At 35.1% G+C, this 24,633-nt stretch overlaps 1 protein-coding gene across 11 annotated transcripts in view; it reads right to left on the bottom strand.

Moving 5' to 3' along the window:
- The window catches only part of CSPP1 (centrosome and spindle pole associated protein 1), a 110,374-nt gene that overhangs the window by 50,645 nt on the left and 35,096 nt on the right, over nt 1–24,633 (bottom strand). For 8 of the 11 annotated variants that reach the window (XM_027561118.1, XM_027561123.1, XM_027561124.1 and 5 more), the window contains 7 exons: nt 18,668–18,766; nt 17,463–17,533; nt 11,784–11,877; nt 10,700–10,757; nt 8,602–8,810; nt 6,134–6,255; nt 5,686–5,770 (listed from right to left, as the gene is read on the bottom strand). In XM_027561118.1, coding sequence (XP_027416919.1) covers nt 5,686–5,770; nt 6,134–6,255; nt 8,602–8,810; nt 10,700–10,757; nt 11,784–11,877; nt 17,463–17,533; nt 18,668–18,766 — 738 coding nt within the window. The remainder of the gene's footprint in view (nt 1–5,685; nt 5,771–6,133; nt 6,256–8,601; nt 8,811–10,699; nt 10,758–11,783; nt 11,878–17,462; nt 17,534–18,667; nt 18,767–24,633) is intronic. The other 3 variants (XM_027561128.1, XM_027561129.1, XM_027561121.1) reach the window with 2 other exon arrangements.

Here is a 24,633-nt window from a genome sequence, read left to right as displayed (position 1 = left end):
TAATAAATTTAAAAAAAAATACAAAATATGTTCTCTAACTGCAATGCTGCTAAGTCACTTCAGTCATGTTTGACTCTGTGGGACCCCACAGACGGCAGCCCACCAGGCTCTTTTGTCCCTGGGATTCTCCAGGCAAGAATATTGGAGTGAGTTGCCATTTCCTTCTCCACCAACTGCAATGGAATTATATTAAAGCTCTATTAAAAATTTCCACAATCATATGGAAATTAAACAACACACTCCAAACTAACAAATGGATCAATGAACAAATCAAATTAAAAACTGAAAAATAATGAGATGAATGAAAACAAAAAGATAATGTATAAAATTTAAGGAAGAAGCTAAAACAATAAGAGGAAAATTTAGTTGTAATATATACATATTACAAAAGAAGACACTATATCAATAAGCTAAGCTTCCACCTTCAAAAACTAGAAAATATACAAGCAAACTGAACCCAAAGGAAACAGAAAGAAGAAAATAAAAAGATGAAAGGAGAAATAATATGAAATGGAGACTAAAAGCACAACAGAGAAAATCAACTAGACCAAGAGCTGATTCACTAACAAGATCAACAAGATTGACAAATGTTTAGTCAAAATGTACAATAACAAGACTAAAATTATTGAAATAAAAAAATAAAATAAGAAACATTACTACTGACCTTATAAAAATAAAACAGATTGTAATACTATGAACAACATATGCCAACACATTAGATTATCTTGACGAAATGGGTAAATTTCTAGAAAGAAACAAACTACCAAAACTGGTGCAAGAAAAAAATTTTAAATATGAATTAACCAATGACAAGGGAAGAGATTAAATTAGTAATCAGGAAATTATCCATAAAGAAAAGATGAGGGCAAACTGGATTCCTGGTGAATTCTACCTAGCTGAAAAAATTAACAGTGCTTCACACAACGCACTCTCCAAAGTAACAGAAAATGGAAGAGCACATCCAACTAATTCTATTAGGCCAGTATCATCCTGATACCAAAATCAGACAGACTTCAAAAGAAAACAAAAACCAAAGACCAGTATCACTCATGAATACATAGACAAAAGTCCTCAACAAAAAATTAATAAACTGAAAAGTCTAGCAAGATATGAAAAGGACTGTACTCGCTGACCATGTGAGATTTACCACAGGAACGCAAGTTGATTTAATATATCTGAATCTAATAAATATATCCCCACCATACTAACAGAATGAAGAACAAAAACCACAGGATATCTCAATAAACGCAGAAAAAGCATTTCACAAAATTCAATTTCCAACTCAGTAATATGTTGAAAGAACATACCAAATACCCCTTCCTGAATCAACAAAGAATACAAGGGGACTTCCTCAAGCTAATAAAAGCGATATGAAACATCTGCAACAAACATCATACTTAATGGTTAAAGACTGAATGCCTTAGATGCCAAGATAGTAAGATTATCTTGACAAAATGGGTAAATTTCTGCCTAACAGCAGAATAAAATGAAAATGCCCATTCTCATAATATCTATTCAACATTGCACTGGATGTTCTAGTCAGGGCAATTTAACAAGAAAAAAAAAAAAAAAAAGCATTAGATGGAAAGGAAGTAACCTCTATTAACTGATGACATATTATATATACAGAAAAATGCTAAGAAACCCATCAAAAAAGGAGTCCATCAAGGCTGTATATTGTCACTGTGCTTATTTAACTTATATGCAGAGTACATCATGAGAAACGCTGGGCTGGATGAAGCACAGCTGGAATCAAGATTTCTGGGAGAAATATCAATAACCTCAGATATGCAGATGACACCATCCTTATGGCAGAAAGCAAAGAAGAACTAAAGAGCCGCTTGATGAAAGTGAAAGACGAGAGTGAAAAAGCTGGCTTAGACCTCAACATTCAGAAAATGAAGATCATGGCATCTGGTCCCATCACTTCATGGCAAATAGATGGGGAAATAATAGAAACTGTGAGAGACTTTATTTTCTTGGGTTCCAGTATCACTGGAGATGATGACTGCAGCCATGAAATTAAAAGACGTTTGCCCCTTGGAAGAAAAGTTATGACCAATCTAGACAGCATATTAAAAAGCACACACATTACTTTGCCAGCAAAGGTCCGTCTAGTCAAAGCTGTGGTTTTTCCAATAGTCCTGTATGGACGTGAGAGTTGGACTATAAAGAAAGCTGAGCACAGAAGAATTGATGCTTTTGAACTGTGGTGTTGAAGAAGACTCTTCAGAGTCCCCTGGACTGCAAGGAGATCCAACCAGTCCATCCTAAAGGAAATCAGTTCTGAATATTCATTGGAAGGACTTATGCTGAAGCTGAAACTCCAATACTTATTTGGCCACCAATGCGAAGAACTGATGCATTTGAAAAGACACTGATGCTGGGAAAGATAGAAGGTGGGAGGAGAAGGGGATGACAGAGGATGAGATGGTTGGATGGCATCACTGACTCAATGGACATGAGTTTGAGTAGGCTCCGGGAGTTGGTGATGGACAGGGAGGCCTGGCGTGCTGCAGTCCATAGGGTCGCAAAGATTGGACACGACTGAGTGACTGAACTGAACACTAAATAGATTTACAGATTTTATATCCTCTCCATCAAAATCTCAAACTGAGCAGCTCATTCCAAGTAAGATTCACATGGAAATACAAAGGATCTAGAATAGTCAAAAAAGAATCTTGGAAAAGAAAAACAACTTTGAAGAACTCATACTTCTCAATTTCCTAACTTCCACAGAGCTACAATTATCAAGTGACACCAACACAAGGACAGACACACAGAACAATGGAAGAGAATAATCCCAGAAAGAGACTCACAAAAACATGCCCAGCTTTTTTTGACAAAGGTATAAAACCCATTCCCAGGAAAAAGGATCTTGTCAACCAATGGTTCTGGGAGCTACTGCCACTCACATGGCAGGGAATGGGTACCCTGACCTAAATCTAACACCTTACCCAAAAAGAACTCAAAATGGATTATGAAGTTAAATGTAAAACTATAAAAACTTTCAGGAAAACAAAGAACTAAAGAGTTCTTTTGTTTTTTAAAAACAAAACGTAGAAAATCTTTTGGATCCAGGCTTAGGAAAACAAGTACCTAGATACTTGATACTGAAAACATGATCCACAGGAAAAAAGTTGATATATTGGACTTATTTAAAATTTACAAGTACCCTTCTAAAAGGATGAAAAGACAAACTTTAGACCGAGAGAAAATATTTGCAAACCACATATCTGACAAAGAACTAATATTTAGGATATACAAAGAACTCTTAAAAACTCAGTATTTAAAAAAAATGCTCCAACTGGAAAATGTGCAAAAGACATCAACAGAAAGTAAAAAAGTGAAAAGTGAAAGTCTGAGTTGCTCAGTCATGTCAAACTCTTTGCAACCCCATGGACTGTAGCCCACCAGGCTCCTCTGTCCATGGGATTCTCCAGGCAAGAATAGTAGAGTGCGTTGTCATTCCCTTCTCCAGGGGATCTTCCCAACCCAGGGATTGAACCTGGGTCTCCTACGTTGCAGGCAGATTCTTTACCATCTGAGCCATATCAACAGACGTTTCACCAAAGATTTACAGATGGTAAATAAACACATGAAAAGACGTTCAACATTATTAGGAAACTATATTAAAACCCCAATCACTATATATACACCTATCAGAATGGCCTAAACACAAGTCACATGCCAAATATTGGGGAAGATATGAAGAAACCAGGTTTTTGTTTGTTTTTTAAAAAAACAGGTTTTTAATACATTGCTGATACAAAAGGAAAATAGTACAGTCTCTCTGAAAAATGTCTGGTAGTTTCTTACAAAAGTAGGCTTGTAACTACCATACAACCCAACAAATACTCCTAGGCAATATCCTAAAGAAATAAAGACTGTGTTTACAAAAAAAAAAAAAAACCTGTACAAGAATGTGTACAGCAGCTCTATTCATAATAACTTCAGTTCAGCTCAGTTCAGTCGCTCAGTTGTGCCTGACTCTTTGCGACCCCATGAATTGCAGCACGCCAGGCCTCCCTGTCCATCACCAGCTCCCAGAGTTCACTCAAACTCACGTCCATTGAGTCGGTGATGCCATCCAGCCATCTCATCCTCTGTCGTCCCCTTCTCTTCCTGTCCCCAATCCCTCTCAGCATCAGAGTTTTTTCCAATGAGTCAACTCTTCGCATGAGGTGGCCAAAGTATTGGAGTTTCAGCCTTAGCATCAGTCCTTCCAAAGAACACCCAGGACTGATCTCCTTTAGAATGGACTGGTTGGATATCCTTGCAGTCCAAGGGCCTCTCAAGAGTCTTCTCCTTGAATTGATGTTCAAAAGCATCAATTCATAATAACTTATATGATCTTTAATAAGTGAATGGTTAAACTGTGGTACATCCCCACCAATGAATGCTACTAACAATTTAAAAAATGAACAATTTACACATGCAAAAACCTGGATGAATCTCCAGTTATGCTGACTCTAAAAAGTCAACCCCTAAAGGTTACATATTATAAAAATCCACTTATAAAACATGCTTGAAATATTACAGAAATAGAAAATAGATCAGTTATTGCCAGTGGCTAAGGAGAGAATTCGGGTAGGACAGAACTATGTCTGGCTATAAGAGGGCATCTTCAGGAATCCCTGCAATGATGGGAGTATATTTTGATTGTATTCAGTGTTATGTATCTGAGTGATACTGAACACAGTTTTGCAAAATATTAGCAACTGAAATATTGAAAATGCTGAAAGAAACAAAAGGGTACACAAGATGTCTCTATATTGCTTATAATTTCACCATAGGAATCTATGCTTATCTCTACATAAAAAGGTCATTTTTTTAAAATGATGCTATAGTGTGTTCTGTATATATTTTTGTGGTTTTATTTGTACATAAAATGGGTTCCTGAATACATATTTAGGTATATCTACCTCTGGATGAATGAGATTCTAGGTGATTTCAATTTTTTACACATTTGTACTCTTATCAATAAGACCCACAAATGACTTTTCTAATAAAAGAGAGGTTATTCTTAATTTTTTAAATGTGCTTTCTATGAAATATGAAACACTGACTTAAAAGCACTGCACATAACGTTGTTGTTATTCAGTCACTAAGTTGTGTCCGACTCTTTGCAACCCCATGAACTACAGCATGCCAGGCTTCCCTGTCCTTCACTACCTCTCACAGTTTCTTCAAATTCATGTCCATTGAGTGGGTGATGCCATTCAACCATTTCATCCTGTGTGGTCTCCTGCCCTCAATCTTTTCCAGCATTGTGCACTGGTTATGTAATAACTGGTAATTAAAATAAGTTATATCTGTTCTGATGGAGAAGGCAATGGCACCCCACTCCAGTACTCTTGCCTGGAAAATCCTATGGACGGAAGAGCCTGGTAGGCTGCAGTCCATGGGGTCGCTAAGAGTCAGACACGACTGAGCGACTTCACTTTGACTTTTCACTTTCATGCATTGGAAAAGGAAATGGCAACCCACTCCAGTGTTCTTGCCTGGAGAATCCCAGGGACGGGGGAGCCTGGTGGGCTGCCGTCTATGGGGTCGCACAGAGTCGGACACGACTGAAGTGACTTAGCGGCGTATCTGTTCTGAACAAAAAAGAGTGCACTGAATAATACAGGTTCAATGGAAGACAAATTAACCTTGAAACAAAGAATTATTTTAACTACTTACACAATAGGCTGTACTGGCTGGTGGGTGACAGGAGCTGTAACATAAGGAGCAGGAGCAGGCTGTACTCCCATCATCCCTGAACCATCTAAAAAGAAAACAAACACATTTATGTCTGAGTACTCACTTAATTACACTTTATCCCTAAAGGAAAAGTCACATACTGAAAATGCTACCTAAGGAAAAAAAAACATATTTCCTTCTGAGTTAAGAGTTAGCAAAGAATAATGCAAGAAAACATGAAATAGTTATTTCTTAAACCTAGATAAAAAAGAAATAACTATGAATTATAACTGAGTTTTAAAGTAGAGCATTTACTAAATCAATAAATATATAATATTGGAATTAAGTAAAGTTGTGCTTTTTCTCATTGACGTATTTTTGCTTGCACAGAAACCAATTTTCTTGACTGAACTGCTGTACAATAATGTTTACCCCACAGATAACTTACAATAAGCAAGACTAGGATCCAAAGTATTCCTGGCCCCATAGAAATAGTACGCGTCATCGTAAGGAGTTCGGTAGTTCGCAGCCAAAGGGGGCAGCATGGGAGGTGGAGGCAGAGGTGCAACTCTGTACCAACAGAAAATTGGGAAATTCTTCTCATATTTCATTGCAACTTTAAAAAAAAAAAATCAAGATAGTATTCTTTTACAAAAATCTTACTGAAAATCTAATTGCTACTTTAGGAAAAGTCATCATCTTGCTTCAGTATCTTATCAAAAATTATAATTCAAAAAACAAAAAATATAAAATTTCAGAATTTAAGGTACCACAGTTACTCAGTGAGTATCTAATTTGTCACCATCTGCCAGTATTGAACAAACATGGTCTCTGTCCCTCAGAAATAATACAGACATAAAACAACCATTAAAGCAGTGTATAGCAAATGAAGCAGTTTCACAGGTGGCACTAATGGTAAAAAAAAAAAAAAAAAAAAAACCTGCCTGCGAATGCAGGAGACATAATGAGACACAAGTCCAATCCCTGGGTTGGGAAGGTCCCCTGGAGGAAGGCCTGGGAACCAACTCCAGTATTCCTGCCTGGAGAATCTCATGGACAGAGAAGTCTGGTGGGCTACAGTCCAAGGGGTCGCAAAGATTTGGATACGATTGAAGCAATTTAGCACAGCACAGAGCAGATGAAGCAATACAAGGAGACATGGGGTGTTAAAAGAATAGGAACATTTAGATTTTATGGAGTAGGAACATTTAGATCACATAGAGAAGGAGAAGAAGTATCAGGATGTTTTCCAAGAAAGGCAATGCTTCAACCACGCTGCCAGAGTGAATCACAGAGGAGGAGGAAACAAGAAGAAGAAAAGGCAGAGGTACAGAATGGCATTACAAGTGGTTCCATGTAACTGAGAGAAAGGTGTATTTTTTTTTAAACTCTAAAAATGTATTGTTCTTTTAAAGGAATTAAACTATAATGTGAAAAAGAAACTACTTAAATATCAATTTTTGACTTAATTTTCAGCACTTCATAAAGTTAAAACTTCTGAAAATGTCTACATCAGCACTTCATTAATGATTAAGAAGTATCTCTGTATTTCCACCAAGGCAATATTTTCCATTTGTTAAAAGGTAAAAAGCAGATTCCTTTAGATGAACAGAAAGACAAAGGAGGCATCCTAGAATGTCTTCACATTTGAGTGTGTATCTTAGGTTCCCCTTTGTATACTTCAAAATAATTCTAAAGAGCTGAGAAGGCATTAAAGTTCTCTTCAGTCATGAATAATCTTCACATTTACTAAGCATTTATGTGTCTAATCTTACTATCCTTACTCTGTAGATACATCAACAAAACAGCTGAAAAATTACTATAAAAGAAAACTTTCAGTATCATTAAAGCTTAAATTTTTAGAGATTTATACAAGATTTAATCCTCATAACAATCCTCTAACTGTAGATTTAAAAACATATACACACACTCACACACACATATGTATGTTACTATTCTACTTTTACAAGTGAGAAAACTGAAGTTCAATAAGTCTGGTTTGCCCAAACTCCAGGCAGTGAAGCAACCATTTTAATCCCTAAGTCAACACTGATATCATCTAGCCTTTTGAGTTGGGAAGCCATCGGATGAAACGAACCAAACACCTGATAAGTACGGTAAACATGGTTAGACAATTTGTTAGCAGTAAATAAAAGATGATACCAAGTATTACTGAAGGAATGTATAGCCCAGAAAGTATCAATGTTAAAAAAGAAAACACCTGATTAAATGTAATCCGTCAATTAATACATTAGTAGTGAACAAAAAATAAGCAAAAATCCTGAGAGAAGAAAGTATAGACCAGAAAATACCAACATTAACAAGATTTTCTTTATGTTTAAATCCAATATAGTATGATGCCTTTTACCTGTGACATTAAATCTTTACCCTAATACCTAAATTACAGGTTTTATAATCTCAACACTTTATTTCAGATACTTGAGTTGCATAGCCTGTAAGTAATCACAGAGAAAGAGTTGAAGAAAACAAACTAAAGTAATATATATAAAACAGTCACATTAGAAACTTTTTCAGCATTAACTGAAGGAAGTATTCAATGTTTGCCAAGTGGAAATTACAAAATTGAAAATGTCCAGGTTTTATATGTTAAAAGATATTAAAATAGACATTCCAAAATATGACCTAAAACTAAATACTAAATGTATTTAGTTATACATTTTAAAAATACTGAAGCATCTTTAAACAATAAAAGAATGTTATAAGAATTTCTCTTGTTTTTTAACAGAGCAAAGATCAACAATGAAAACACATTTCAACAGAAATTATTTGACAAAATCCATTAATTGTACGAAAATCTCTGAAGGATACCATCATCTGCTTCAGCAACTACTTCTAAATATAAAATATAATGATACCTTACCTAATTTCCAAACACAAAACATTTTAAACAAGCACCTGGGAGGCACCATGTCACCAAGAGTGCTGCTGAGTCCACTGTGCACATCTTCACTCTGAGATGGGATGGAGTAAACTGATGGGATGGGTGGGACAGATGGGGCGGACAGAGGAGGGAGAGGTGTCTGGAAAGCTATTCTGGGTCTCTCAGGTGGTATCATCTCTTCAAAGTGTCTTGGTGCCACACTAAACTGCTTTAGTCTATCAGGCTAAAATAAAGAGAAAAATCTGTGTGTCACATGTAATCATAAATTTAAAGGTGGAAGAGATCTCAAAAGACCCTCTATCCCAGACTGCCAGCAGGCACTTAAGTTAGACACAGAGCAGAGACACAAACACTTGGGATTTCCCAGCTGGCTCAGTGGTAAACAATCTGCTTGCCAATGCAGGAGACCTGGGTTTGATCCTAGGGTTTGGAAGATCCCCTGGAGGAAATGACAACCCACTCCAGTATTTTTGCCTGGAGAATCCCATGGACAGAAGAGCCTGGAGGGCTACAGTCCATAGGGTCACAAAGAGTAAGACAAGATTGAGTACACACAACAGAATTTTACAGCTATAAGAGATTTTTAAGATCCAATTCTTATTTTATAAAATGAGTAACTGAGTCTCCATGAAAGTACATAAATCACCTAAGGTTTCACCATTAATAAATAAGCAAAGACTAGAGCCAGATATTAATTCTAAATATAAAACTCTATTATACTATAACACTATGCTGCTTCACTACTCTCAATTGTCATCAAAGTATTCTAACATTAAAGTTTCTCCAGAGCAGAGTGAGCAAACATTTTCTGTGAAGAGCCAGTTAGTAAATATATCAGACTTTGTAAGCCACATGATCTCTTCGTAACTTCTAAAGTAGACCAAAACAGTATGTAAGCAAATTAGCCAGGAGGGTGTGATGCAATAAAACGTGACAAAAACAGGCAGCAAATGGATTTGGCCACAGGTTATAGTTTGCTAACCTCTGCTCCAGAATATCATTTAAGTGCCCTTTTCTAAGATTTGCACATCAAAAATAAACCCAAAAGTGATGGTCTAAATAACTATTACATGTAAAATTTTTATTTATTCTCATAAAAAGCAACTTGACACTCTAAAAGTTGTTTAAATATAAATAAGAAGATCCATCAAACAAAAAGGTAACTATAAATGCGAGGTTTAACATGCCACCACATTATATTAAAAAGTTAAGATTCTAAAAGGAAATTCTTGACTGTCAAAACTATTTGGAAGGTATTTACTGACAGAGGAAAATATATTCCGTTTTGGAATTTATTCTTTTTTCCTAGCACTTTTAGTTTCTCAAGAATGATTTCTCAGATGAATCTTAAAGTTTTACTCTATGAGAAGTCAAAAAGTACACTAGGAGTGATACTGGCGCAGTATCAAAATTTTTAAAATGAAGAATCCACAGGTTATATGTAGCATAAGAAAATGTAAGACAAAAGTTGCCTACAACAGAGTTATTTTCAGTTGCTGTATTCTTTTTAAGAACAAACTTTTTAATGTAATTTTTAAAGAAATTAAAGTTTCTTAAGAGATGAAACAAAAACTTGCCCTAGCAAATAAATTCTACACATCCAACTAAAAAAAAAAAGTAGCTTTTGAGAAGAGTAATAAATTATTACCTTCTCCTTACTCAACTGCAATGATGTGTATAATTCATTCCAATTATGAAAATTAAAAAATTAAAGTAATATAAGGTTATTACCTCTAGATTTACATTAAGTAAAAATTATTAAAATGCTTAGACTAGAATTAAAGATTTCAATTTCTCTGGAAACCCCTCTAATACAACAAACATTATCAAAATACAATGAAGATTAACATTCATTATATATTAAACTAAAATAGTGCATGAAAATAAACTGAAAGGACTAATTTATAAGAAACTTTAAAAAAATATATATATGAAAAGGGAAAAATTATCTTAGAGAAGTAAAAAAGAGTTAGGACTCCTGAATTTAGTTTATTACTGTTCAAACTTGTCTACTCTTACATTTTCCCCAATATGCTCTGTCTCTACCTGCCACTACATCTGAGCCTTATTTGAATGAAAGAGTAAACATTAAAAGATGGCAAGAACTCTTACCGATTTCTCAGGGTCTTGTGCTCCAGAAGCTGCAACCCTGAGATCCAAATCTTTTTCTCTAAACAAAATTAAAGTTTTACATATTACAAGGTTATAATAAACAGTATCAAAATCATAATCATTATTGAAACAAACTTACAAAGTCCATGCAATGACATCTCCAAAAATAAATAGTAAATAATTTAATTAGCAATAAAACCTTAAATAATTCTGAAAACTAAGTTTTCTGATTTGGTGGAAAATAAACAAGCATTCACATGCAAACTGACTTGGAATAAATATCTCTAAACCAGTGCCTGGGATACTTCAAAGTTTAAGCAATTTACACAGAATAAAGAAGTAAAACAAAGTCTTAGTAAAACAAATAAAAACTTCTTTTAGGGTACATGTATATCTTCAGTTCACAAAAGGGAGGATTAAAAATTAAAAGTTAACATGATACTCTCCAATAAGAGTATTCCAGAAAAATGATCTTAAATATGGCTAATACTGGACAAGAGATACTGGCTTCCTCTAAGAAAAAGGCAAGACTAAAAGGTGATAAGTCTCGAATTCTCTAGAACCAAAATATCTATCCCTAATTTTAAACTGAAATTATTATTTCAGAGGTCTTTCTACATGAATGATTACAAATTCTGCGAGTTGTATACAATATAAATATCTGTGGATCTCTCATGATTATTTTTATATGGCATGTACATACACGTGTGCTTACCATTTCATTGTTAAAAGACAAAATGCTTTTTACTTGCTACTATATATGGGGATAACACAGTGGGCATGTAGATAACATTAAATGTTCCCCTAAAATTGAAGAATTAATGAGAATATGTATAAGGCCTATTACAGAATGAACACACAGTCTCTTTTGTTACCTGTGATGAAGAAAGTGATCACGCTCAAAGTATCTGTTTTATTACCCTGGCTGATTTACAACGTGGAGACTGAAACAGAATGATTTACAAACACAGAACCGTATTATGAAAAATATTCCCTTATTTTACCATGTAATAGTTACTACCATGTCATTTTAAACCAACATTTAAATTCAAAACATGGTTGTTAAATGCAAACCTTTCATTACCGTCTCTTGTTCCTCTGTTGTTCAGCCATTTGTTCCAATAGTTCTTGTCTATATTTCTCTTTCCTTCTCTGAATAAGTTCTCGATCTTCACCCCCTAGAAAATGGTAAAAAAAAAAAAAAAAAAAGGCAGTCTTAACTCTGAAGTAACACATGTAACTGCAAAGTTAATTTTTTATTTTTCATTGTAATTATATCAGAGTATAATTATTACATATGCAGCAAATATAGAAGGTAAAATCACATGTAACATTACCTATTCAATTTTAGTTTTATAATTTATGAATAACTACTATGTGTCAAACACAAGGCACATTAATCCTTCTCAAAATTCTACATTAGTCAAAAACCTTCTTAAATAAGAGAATAATTTCTATTCCCACTTTCCAAAAATCAGGATACTATCTCTACTAATATTTCTCACAAGCCCCTTAAATTTATCAAGTGTGTTCAAAAAGGACATCACAAAAGCAACTGTCCTTTTGTTTTCTGTTAGCGGCCTAATAATTGAGCCTCAAAACGTCACTATAACTTTGCTATCTCATTCTTTCTTATTTATTTCATGTGAGGCCCCTCTTCTCTACTGTTATGGCCATCAACCTTGGATAGGAACTCTATATTTTACCTGAATTGCAGCAATAACCTTTTAACTTGTCTCCACAACTTCTTCCCTCCCTATTCTAATACATCTAGCACACTTACATACGATTAACTGTCCTAAAGTACAACACTAATCATGACACTAATCATGACACCCTGCTCAAAAAATTTCAATGGTTATTTCAATTCTACAGAAAAAAAATATGTGAACCTTTTACTCTGGTATCACTTATATGAAAATCCAGTCATGCAAAATCTGGAAAACTACACAAATCACAGGATATCAAAAATGCAACTGAACCAGAAACTTCTCTACTACCTTAATTATTAGTTTCCTTTTGTCCATTAAGCACAGATATCAGCAACACTGAAGCTCCCATAAGGTAATATAAATCATGTTAAGGTTAATAATAATGGTTTACAATCAAAGTAGATATGTCCATTCTGCTTCTGATCATGATGGAATTAACAAGCACAAAACTCAGCCTTCCATTAAAAAAAAAAAAACATAATAAAACTAGGCAAAATATATGAAATAACTTTTTCAGACACTGGACAACAGGTAGCACACAAGTGTAATACCTGAGAGAAGGTAAATAAATGTGAGCACCTTTGAAGCACCCTCCGTTTCTGCCTGCGTGCAATCTTCACGGGTATAGGGAGGGAAAAAATTTAACATGGGAAACAGTTAAATTGAGCAAATAAAGGTCAAAATTAGGAAAGCTAAGTGGCTAGAAGTTTGGGCCAAAAATTTAAGAAGAAGCATAAAAGGGCTTTGGAAATCTGTAAAGGGGTTCCTCTGAACTTTACTGTGAACTAGTCAGTGTATGCAGAGTGAAATTCCATTAAGTTGGGCAAAAAATTACGAAGAACCCATAAACTGAATTCACAGACCTCCCCCAATGAAGTGGGGAGAAATTTAAGCTCCAGCCAGCTAGACTGGAGTTCTTGGTGATCCTTTAAGAGTATTCAGGGAAGAGGAGCAAGCATGAAGGCTGAGCAATCTTCCTCGAGGGAAGGTTGCTCTAGATGTTCCAGCTGAGTTTAAAATAAGGCCTCAGAGAGACTGGTCCTTAGGAAACAGAAAAACATGAACGTGGCAGACAAAGTTCTCAGACATATCTACATTCTGTCTCTGCCTTTTGGCACGAACTTCCTGTACAAACCTTTCCCTGAGTGTGGCAGGACTGATGACTTGCTTCCAGCCAATGAATGTGGCAAAGGTGAAAGGAATCTGCAGATGTATTTAATTGAGGCACCAAATCAATTTTGAACTAATTAAAAGGGATATGATCTTGGGTGGGTCTGACATAAGCAGATAAAAGTTCTCATTGAGTTCAGAAATTCTCCTTGGTGGCATGATAAAATGAGCAGTCTTGGAGGAAAAGACCAAGTGGCAAGAAATAGCATACGGCCTCCAGGAACTGAGGAGAGTGTCTAGCAGATACACAGTAAGAAGCCAGGGCCCTTAGTAATGCAGCCACAAAAAAATTAATTGAGCCAAAAATCTGAAAGCTCTTCTTTCCCTATAAGACCCCAGATGAAAAACAGCCTGGCTGACACCTTATGAGATCTTGAGCAGAGGACCCAACAAAATTAATGTCACACAGAAACTCAGATGTGTGACATTTTGAGCCACTAAATCTTACTAATCTGTAATGCAACAATAGAAAAGCAATACAGTGACCCATAACCATTAGAAAAGTTAATCCGTTGGAAAAAAAAAATCACAGAAACAGATGATAGAACAATGAACAAAGATGTTAAAACAGCTACCAAAACTATGCCCAAATATTTAAGTGAAAATAGTAATAAGGATAAAATAAAACTATTATGAAGAACCAAATAGGGACTCCTCCTTAGAAAGTAGAAAGCCACAAGAGAACATTGTTCATACCCTACAATAGGAAATGGAGAAGGCAATGGCACCCCACTCCAGTACTCTTGCCTGGAAAATCCCATGGACGGAGGAGCCTGGTAGGCTGCAGTCCATGGGGTTGCGAAGACTCTGACACGACTGAGCGACTTCACTTTCACTTTTCACTTTCATGTATTGGAGCAGGAAATGGCAACCCACTCCAGTGTTCTTGCCTGGAGATTCCCAGGGACAGGGGAGCCTGGTGGGCTTCCGTCTATGGGGTCGCACAGAGTCGGACACGACTGAAGTGACGCAGCAGCAGCACAATAGGAAAAAGCTCATCTACAAAATCGTAACTTTTAAAAAGCCCATCAGAGAGCTGAGGTTATAAGCAACCAGGTAAACTGAATTTCAAAGGGTATAAAAACCAATTCATAGAAAGATGGGACAAGACAAGTGTTTTACCTTTACCAGTGTATGGAGAAATGGGCAGCAGCCTTAACAGTAAGGAATCTGCCTACAATGCAGGACACCTGGGTTTGGTCCCTGGGTCAGGAAACTCCCCTGGAGAAGGAAATGGCAACCCATACCAGTATTCCTGCCTGGAGAATTCCATGGACAGAGAAGCCTGGCAGGCTACAGTCCACAGGGTAGCGAAGAGTCAGAAATGACAGAGTGACTAATACTTTCACTTTAGAAGTAGGTAAAAAGAAAATAACTGAAATGGTAATGAATTCTTAAAGGTCTGGGTGGGGTTGGAGTAGCAGTGTAGCTTCTCTGAAAGCCCCAGACACAAGGGGAATCTGCACTCATTTGCTGCCTTCACCTGACGCTCATGAGAGGCTGGAGATGGGGCAACACAAGACACCTGGAAGACAGCATTCCGAGGCAAAATCAACCAACCAACCATTGCCCACATTCCAGACTCTTCTCTCATATACAGAAATCTATTGGTTGAAGGACAGAAAACCTTGGACCCAGAGTTCTGCCCTCATACAAAGCAAAGGTCTGCTACTGCTAGGGGAGAAGCAGGAAATTCTTACATAGAAGACCCTCCACAAACACAAAGGAGAGTTTGGCCACCACCCTGGGAGAAGCAGAACACTAAGAAAGACTCATTGCTGAGAACCAAATACACAGGGCCAGCCTGGCATCGAGGAACAAGCTACAGCAAACCACTGCTGAGCAAGGAAAACTGGCGAGAGAGATCCTGTCTGTCGGGGGCATGGAGGAAACTGCGGAAGGTGCAGAAACACTGCGAAAATCCCTCCAGGCCCTACACTAAGAACAAGGTAGTCAGGAATTGAACTCTTCTCTCTAAACAAGTCATTAAAGATGTATAAGACATGAACATCACTATCAACCAAATGGCTTGACATTTATAAACTATTACATTCCACAACCACACAATGCACATTCTTTCAAGTACACATTAAACACTCAGCAAGACAGACCGAATTCTGAGCCACTGTTTAAAATTTTACTTAAAAAATTCAATTTTGAAATAACTGAAATTTAAAAATTATTTTCCCCACAAGGGAATTAAACAAGCAGTCAATGACAAAAAGACAGCATGAAAATCCCCAAATAATGGAATTTAAAAACATACTTTTGAATGATCCATGATTCCATTATAAACCCCACAATATATTATTTTTGCTCTCAGCAGTCAACTGTCCTAATTCTTCAAAGAAAGCAAAACGCTCTAAACAAGATCCCTGGGGAAAAATTAAAGGAAGACAAATTCCAGCTCAAGAGAAATGAGAATACTGCAACAATCAGAGTCACCGCAAGTTGGAATGTACTGCCTCAGGGGAGAGTAAGTTCCCTAAGGGGACACACAAATATAGCTGGGGAAAAAAGATCCAAGCATGCGGTAAATCACTGAATTAAATGAGCTTAATAGTCTATTCCAAGCAACAGAGTCTATTATCAAATATCAATCTATAATTCCTGGATTGAATTAATGATAAATTCATACCATTCATCTTTAAAATTTTAGGGTATAGTAATCCATTTACTGATAAAATTGTCAGTGGGTTTCCAACACAAAAAAGCATTTCTCCAATTTTTATCATGTTTAACAAAAAAAGAATCCTAAGAAGGAAGCCATTACTCTGACTTATTGATAGGTTAAATTGGTCAATTCTCATTTAAAGACATTAGAATAAAACTCTGGGTATTATGCCATTTTTCTCATAATAGCCATTTCAAGGAAACAAAAGTGAGAATATCACACAAATATATATCTCTAAGCCAAAATTTGCTGGGAATTTTTGAAGGCAGGATTGCTGGGAAAAATTTTTGAAGGCAGGATTGCTGGGAGGAGAAGGGGACGACAGAGGATGAGATGGTTGGATGGCATCACCGACTTGACGAACATGAGTATGAGCAGGCTCTGGGGGTTGGTGATGGACAGAGAAGCCTGGTGTGCTGCAGTCCATGGGGTCGCAGAGTTGGACACGACTGAGCGACTGAACTGAAGCTAAAATTTAAATTACTGATTGATTTTAGGTTGAATGAATATAAACTGCATTCTTATACTCCAATTTCTTCATATACTTCACTGAAATAGAATCTCAGGCAATTTTTCTAACATATTTACACAAAGAACAGACCACTTTTCTACTTAAAAGTTACACACAGGGAATACTTTCTCTTCACACCCTTTCTGAAATTAAATGTAACAAGTTAATAGAACAAATCAACATGCTTAAGCAATGACCTTCATTTCTGACAAAATGAACAGAATATCTGGATTATAATCATTATTTGACCAAAATACTTTCTCAGAAACTAAATGGAAAGAACATGGGAAAGGATTTTATCAAGAGATTTCATTCAGGGGAGCTAAACTAAAATGTACGGCACTTTTGTGGTAGCTAAAGAAAAAGAATCAAGAAAAAAATATTACGTATAAAAAAGAATATAAGAAACAGCAACACTACAATAAAGTGAAATTTTAAAGATTTTACTGAACTTAATACTTCATTTATCATCTACAGAAAGTTCATCACTAAATAAAAGCTATTTAGCTTTAAAATTATACACAGAGCTATATAATACATGCTAAATGTTTAGAATAGTGCCTATCACAGAGTAAGCACTAGAGAAATTTTTCTATTATTAGTAAGAGTGGTACTAATTACAACGGTGAGTTCTCACTAAAGACCTTTTATAAAACACTCCACAAAAATCTAATTAACTGGAGGGCATGTACACACCAAAGAGCATTCCCGCAAAAGGACTGCATGTCTCTCGATAAGTAGGTTTGGATGGTTCATTGTCTCGAGCACTAAAAACAAAAAAAAAAAACAAAAAGAATCAAGACTCAAACAATTTTCAGGAAAAAAATGTTAAAGTGAAATGTAGGTGTGAGTTATTGGCCTTTCAACATACTGTGGATATTACTAACATAACAGTTATTACATGTTTTTAAAACAAAGGTAAAATCACGGCATTTTATCTCTTTACACAGTGGGACTCCAAGGCATTCACATAAACATGTGACCTTTTTCTTCAGCCAGCTTCACTGACTCCAGATTCAGTCAGTGAAGGGTTTTATAAAATAAAACCCTTTTTCATAAGAACAGTTACCCCAGTAAGGAAAATGAACATCTAAGTACACATAAATAAATCCCCAAAAAAGAGGATGATATCTATACCACCCACACTCTGAAAAGATCATCTTTAAAAGAAACTCTTTCCTTGAAAGACAGAATCAAGGGGGGAGGGGGGAGGAGACAACTCTTTCAAAGTAAATTTAATTTGACTCAAATAGAAAATCCAAATACAGATAGACTCAAAATAGACAACTTTCCTGACACACAATATTATCTTCGTTATGCACTATAAATTCAAAACCACTTATGTACAACACAAGAAAGCCACCAAAAGATAAAAAACTATAGAAAAAGAACATGAATATAAAATGCATATAATTTCCTTTTTTACCCCAATATAACACAATTATGTATGAGCACTAACTTTACAAAGTAAGCAAAAATGTTATCTACTCAATGTTGAAAATGATAGTTTTGAAAAGGAAACTCATATTACAAGAACATTTTCAATTTATTTCAAGTTACGTCCCCTCCATAACTCCAAGATATTTTAAATTGATCTTTGGTCCATTAAATTATATGCTTATTTTTCCTTTCGTTAATTCAAATTTATAGATTTTATAATGATAGGACTCAGAACACCTTGGCACACTTTATAATCAAAACTTGCCCTTCAAGAGAATGCTGTAAAGTACCAAAAAGTTTCATATAACACAATTCTTCCCTCCCCCCTTTCCCCTAAATCCTCTCTAATAAGCAAGGCTGTTAACATACTATGCCTTTCTAGTTTTCCAGCAAACCAGTTTTAGCAGTTGCTGTTTTACAATGCAATGGCTGAAGGGCAGAATTTATATTACATACTATACCTTTGATTTCCAGCAGATGAAATTCGTATGTTTGACTGTTCTGTGACATCACCATCACACTCCATAGGAGGCTCATTGCCTCGTCTGTTCCCGTACATCCTTAAAAACATATTAGCTTATAGAGCTTGTTCCACATACAGTGGACTTCTCTTATCTTTCTTTGGTGATTTTACATTTGTTGTTGGAAATATTAAAGGGAACAAAGCGTTATAACGAAGTTTTACTGTAAATACATTTGAAAATTAACTCAAATGACATCTGACAATATGATCTGCTGGTTAATGAGACACTAAGAGTTTAGATTCAATAGTCTTTAAAACAAAGGGAGATCAGTTACAAATTATTTCAATATAACTTCTAGAAAATCTTAATATTAAAAATATGAAAATACTAATAAGACTTTTTCATTATTCAATTAGTCAGAGTATTTATTGAGCACCTACTACATGGCAAGTACTACTCCAGGCACTGAGTATGTGGACATGGTCCTTGCTCTCATGAAGATAAGTTAAATTTCAAAAATGAGATCTTTTTTTTACATCAGAATTCACAAATTCTGAGAATTATTTCACTGCATATACAAACCTTTTAACTTACAAATAAAGAAGCAGTCTTACTATGAAATTAAACCAAATGTAGCAAGCCACAACATTTGCTAACACTGTAAATCACATGAAATACTAAATAATACCCACAGGTGAATAGAGAACATTATAAGCAAATAGGCTGATACATGAGAAGAAAATGGTTAGGTCATTTTACTCACAATTTCATGAACAAGAAAAAGGAAGATTAGAATTTTTAAATTTATTTTCTTCTTAAGAATTCTTTCCAGAAAATAACTTTTAAGTGTTTTTTAATTTTTTATTTCCACTTGGCAAACAAGGATTCCTTGAGGTTAATTTCTCACATCAAGAAACCAACATGACTTTTCACACTAACCTTTATCAGCACCCATGAAAATCAGCATTTCATAAGTCATATTTTTTTGCATGGTTGTTAAACTATAATCTCTCATGAGGTCAACTGGTAAGAAATGTGATTATTAAAGTATTATTCAATATTTTAGGTGAATTTCATTACCATATTAAGAAAAAACAATTTTCAGAAGAAAAGGAACTTATCATTCTCCACAGAGCCAGCATGTAAATCTCCTCTTTGTTTCCATTATACTTTTCAATATCCCCTGTAGAGGAAAGACTACCCAGAACTGTAACCTTACTATTATATGAACTGTGGCAGAACAGATATATGGCTTCCATTTCTCATCCACATCTAAAATAGAATCCTCCCCAATCCCTTTCAAAACACAATTTCAAATTATTTCAATTTATCACAACACAGCTGATTTTATATCTAAAGCCAAAGAACTCAAATCTCTCTTTTAAACTGACACATCAGTTTACTGTTATTCCTTACTTCTATCACTTAAAGAACAGGGATATATAAACTTTAAGTCAGCTTTGTAGTTAATAGTGCCAGGCAACCAGATTTAGTTATACTGCATCTATACAAACACATATGTGCGGAAAAGGGTAAACAGCAGGCCTGAGACCACCACCCTTAACAAAGGCCTGTTTACAAGAATGGCCCTTAGGGGTACCTGGGAACACAGACTGTGGGAGGAGTCCACCATTCTCAGAACTGGCAAGTGTGACCCACTGTGCCTCAACTGTTTGTACAAGCAATAGAGTTTATGCTGAACTCCTTTCTCTCAGCAAGTGTATAATTTGGGCACATGCTAGGAAAAGGGTGCCTACATGACCAGCCCCCAATAATAACACTGGGCAGTGAGTTTCTAATGCACTTTCTGGTAGACAACACTTCACCCCTGTTTTCACACTTTGATACTGCAGGAATTAAGCATGTCCTCGGCAGGGAACTCTTGGAAGTCTGCTCCTGGTTTCCTTCAGACTTTGTCCCATGCAATTTTTTCATTTGCTGATTTTACTGTGTATTCTTCCACTGTTATTAAACCACAGTCATGAACATAACTACATACACAAAGTGCTGTGAGTCCTAGTGAATTGCCAAACCTGGGGATGGTCTTACAAATCCACAACACAACAGACAGAAGTGAAGTGATAAAGCAGAGCATACACCAGTGAAAGTATTCAAATATAGAGACATTTAAAGTTACACATTTTAAAAGACATAACTTGGGATTAAATCAGAATTAATCAGAATTAAAGACTAAGACATACAAAAATTCTCTCTAAAATTTATTGAAAAGTTTGTGGCTTCCTGTATTTTCAGTTGTCTAAAAACAACATTTGGACTTGTAATTGTGGCTTATCTTTATACAGTTGTCCCCAAAGTATGGGCTTCCCTGATGGCTCAGTGGGTAAAGAATCTCCCTGCAATGTAGGAGACACAGGAGACCTGAGGTAGATCCCCTGGAGGAGGAAATGTCAACCCACTCCAGTATTCTTGCCTGAAGAATCCCATGGTCAGAGGAGCCTGACTACAGTCCAGAGGGTTGCAAAGAGACACGACTGAGCAATTAAGCACACCCAAAGTATGTTATATTTAGCACATCTACAATGTTTTATCAGCTCTTCAGTATATAGAAATGTATCTTAATAAAGCAAGCACCAAAAATGCAAAAAGAAATTTCAATCATTCTAAATTAATTTAAGAAATGATTTTATGTATGCATAAGGTCAAGGTCTCTGCTAATTCTACAGTAAAACCATACAGATTTCCTAACAAAAAGACCATATGAAAGATACTTCAAAGTATACCCTTTCACTAAAGAAAAAAAATTAATTATATCATAAAAGTCCCCTTCTGTCACTTATAATCATAATAAATTCAAGACTGGAAAAATATTTAAGAAGCCAAAAAAGAATATATGCATTTCACTAAAATAATAAAAATCTTAAGACATCCTACTCAATTTTATGAAATGACTGATGACATGATTGTGCTTACTTTGTTAAATCAAGGAAAAAAATAGAGATTCATAAATATTTTTTAAAGTACTAATACAAGACTTTTTTAAAAAAAAGCAAAGAAGCAAAGAAAGCAACCTAACAAGCTGTGAAGTCAAATTATAGTTTGGAAAGTTAACCACCTTACTTATTACTAAAATGTCCCTATAATTATAATGGAATTTCCTTCATTTATTCAACTCTCCTTCATTTTTCCAATAAATTCAGCATTTAATCACTCTTAACTATCCCAGTGAGTTGGCTTTAACTGGTTTTCTGAGGCTCTCACAATTTATTTTTATTTTATTGAAGCAAATGAAGTCCCAAGACAGGGGAACTGGTGAGAGGCAGCAACACTTTCACCATTTGTATCTTCTTATCTCTTCAGCCCTCTTCACATTAAGGGGTAACTGACAGATGATAAAATCCACAAGTAATGAACTCATCAATCATCTAAGAACAGCCTAATTTTATTCAGATCCAGGGATTCCAGTTAGGGCCAGTAAGTTCCTTCTGTTTAGCTATAACTTGGGAGCCAGTTCCACATTAAAACCATCCCTGTGACCCAGAACTAATTTATCTAAATATTCTACCACGTTTGATCCACAGGTTCACTTACCACACCTCAAGCCACTGAGATTTTTTCAGAAAGGGACAGATCTCATAAAAGGAGAACTTTACTTCCTTTGACATATCAAATCAGATTTGATTGAGGAAATAAAATAATTACAAAATATTTCACCATCTTACTATCAAAAAAAGTTAAATCTATGCTAAATGGAAAAAGCTTTTTCTATTTCCTTGAAGACATGGGTCACTAATTCTAGGTAATTAGGTTCAAATTTCAAGGCCCAAAGAAAACAGGTATAGGCTAGAGGCCAAGTTTACTCTAAAAATTAACACATTTATCTTTTTAAAAATACTCTCTTACAGAAGAAAAAGCAAGTTGTTTAAAACCACAAGTATTTTCAGCTAAGTTAAATGTGAATGAATAATTTCTGATAATAAAAAACATTTTTCATTAATAAATCACAGAATCAAAAAACCCCTTCAGGAATAAATTTACAATTTTTACGCTATCAAGAATGACATAAAATATTTACCACCTGTTGGTCCTGACACAGCTTACAGGGAGAAAGAATCAAGTTCCTCCTTACTTAAATCATAAAATTCATAATGGTTACACCACCTGTTTGTTTTCATATAAAAAATTTCTCTAATGTGAATGAATTTTGCTAGGGGGACTCTCAACTATAGAAATTATAAGAAAGCTACTGAGCTGTTAAATGTTGATCACTATTTTTCTCCTTGTTTTCTGTTATTTTCCAATTTTCATATTCACTTTAATTCAATAATGGGTTTTTCTAATATTGATCCCATCTTTAAAGTGGTGAAAATGACATAAAAATGGTCTTTCCAAATAAAAATGAAAAGTAACTAAGAAAAAAAAGTAATACCAAGTTTAATAAACTCATGTTCTAATAAGCTATTTCTCATTTATATTCTACATATTAAGTATGCACACTTAAGAGTGTCCCACATTAAGCAAGCACTTAGTCTATTGAGTCAGATTCTATCTCAGGTTCTAATTTCACATGAAGCACAATTTCAGAATTTTCTTAAATGAAAATCACAATTACAAACTAACAAATTCAAGAGTTAAACTGCAAGTGCTAACTGCCTTAATCACATAAAAACTTTAAAAAAAAAACATTTTTAAGGCTAAAAATTTCCTTTACCCATTACATAAACATTGGTTGTAAAATAAAACATAATAAGGTAGTTAGTATATTAACTTCTACAGCTTAATAAATAATAAAGACTAGGACAACTATCTTTTTTAAACGCATGTAAAAGTTTCAAAGTATTATAAAACAGTATTATACTCAACTTCAGAAAGCTCCTAAAACATTATTAATTTACTTAAATTGGCAAATATGTATCAAACTACACACACACATACACACACACAGTGCAACTGTCAAGCTAATGCTATCTGTTACCTATTTTAAAACACTGTCAGTGATTGATTAATTAAAGTAAAATCATTCTTGGGCTTTATGTTCTCATATTTAAAGTGAGGGAAATATTAATAAATACATAATGGTATATGGAAAAGTTAATAGGGTAATTAGAAAAGAACTAAGATTAAAAACCTAAAAATCAAAATCAAAACTAGAATTCACTGCATGTTGACTATTCAAAGGAAAAAAAAAAAAGAACATGGGAAATTTAGAAGTATGAAGAATAACTTTGTACTTCTCACAATCAGCAGTGATTTCTTGTTTTCAAGAACTTATGGTTAAGTAGACAGTAAACCAACTATATACTCCAATAAAATTAATTAAAAAAGAAAAGAAAATGACCTGCAGAGCCAAAAAATGATTACAATATATAGTCAGCCCTCTGTATCTGTGGGGGTTTCCCTGCTGGCTCAAATGGTGAAGAATCTGCCTGCAGAGCAGGAGACCCAGGTTCTATCCCTGGGTCAGGAAGATCCCCTGGAAGAGGGAATGGCTTACTACTCAAGTATTCTTGTCTAGAGAATTCCATGGACAGAGGAGCCGGGCAGGCTCCAGTCCCTAGGGTCGCAAAGAGTCAGACACAACTGAGTAACTAACACTTTCACTTTCTCTATCTGTGGGTTCTGCAACCAATCTCAGATAGAAAGTATTTGAGGGAAAAAAAAATTCCAGAAAGTTTCAAAAGGCAAAACTTGAATTTCTTGCAAACAAGTAACTATTTCCATAGCAGTTACAACTATTTACATACCATTTACATTGTATTAGATATTATAAGTAAACTAGAGATGATTTAAAGCATAAGGGAAGATGTGCATAGATTATAAGGAAACACTACACCACTTTACCGAAGGGACTTGAGCATCCAAAGATTTTTATATCCCTGAAGGGTCCTGAAATGGATCCCCCTTGAATACCAAGGAACAACAGTTTTAAGAATAGTTAAAGCAAGAGACCAAATGATGGTACACATTTCTTTAGTCTCAAAAATTTCACTAACAAGCACAGTAAT

Source organism: Bos indicus x Bos taurus, chromosome 14, assembly GCF_003369695.1.
Source record: "Bos indicus x Bos taurus breed Angus x Brahman F1 hybrid chromosome 14, Bos_hybrid_MaternalHap_v2.0, whole genome shotgun sequence".
Lineage (NCBI taxonomy): Eukaryota > Metazoa > Chordata > Mammalia > Artiodactyla > Bovidae > Bos > Bos indicus x Bos taurus.
Note: the sequence above shows the minus strand (reverse complement) of the source record. Positions and strands in the feature narration are given on the sequence as shown.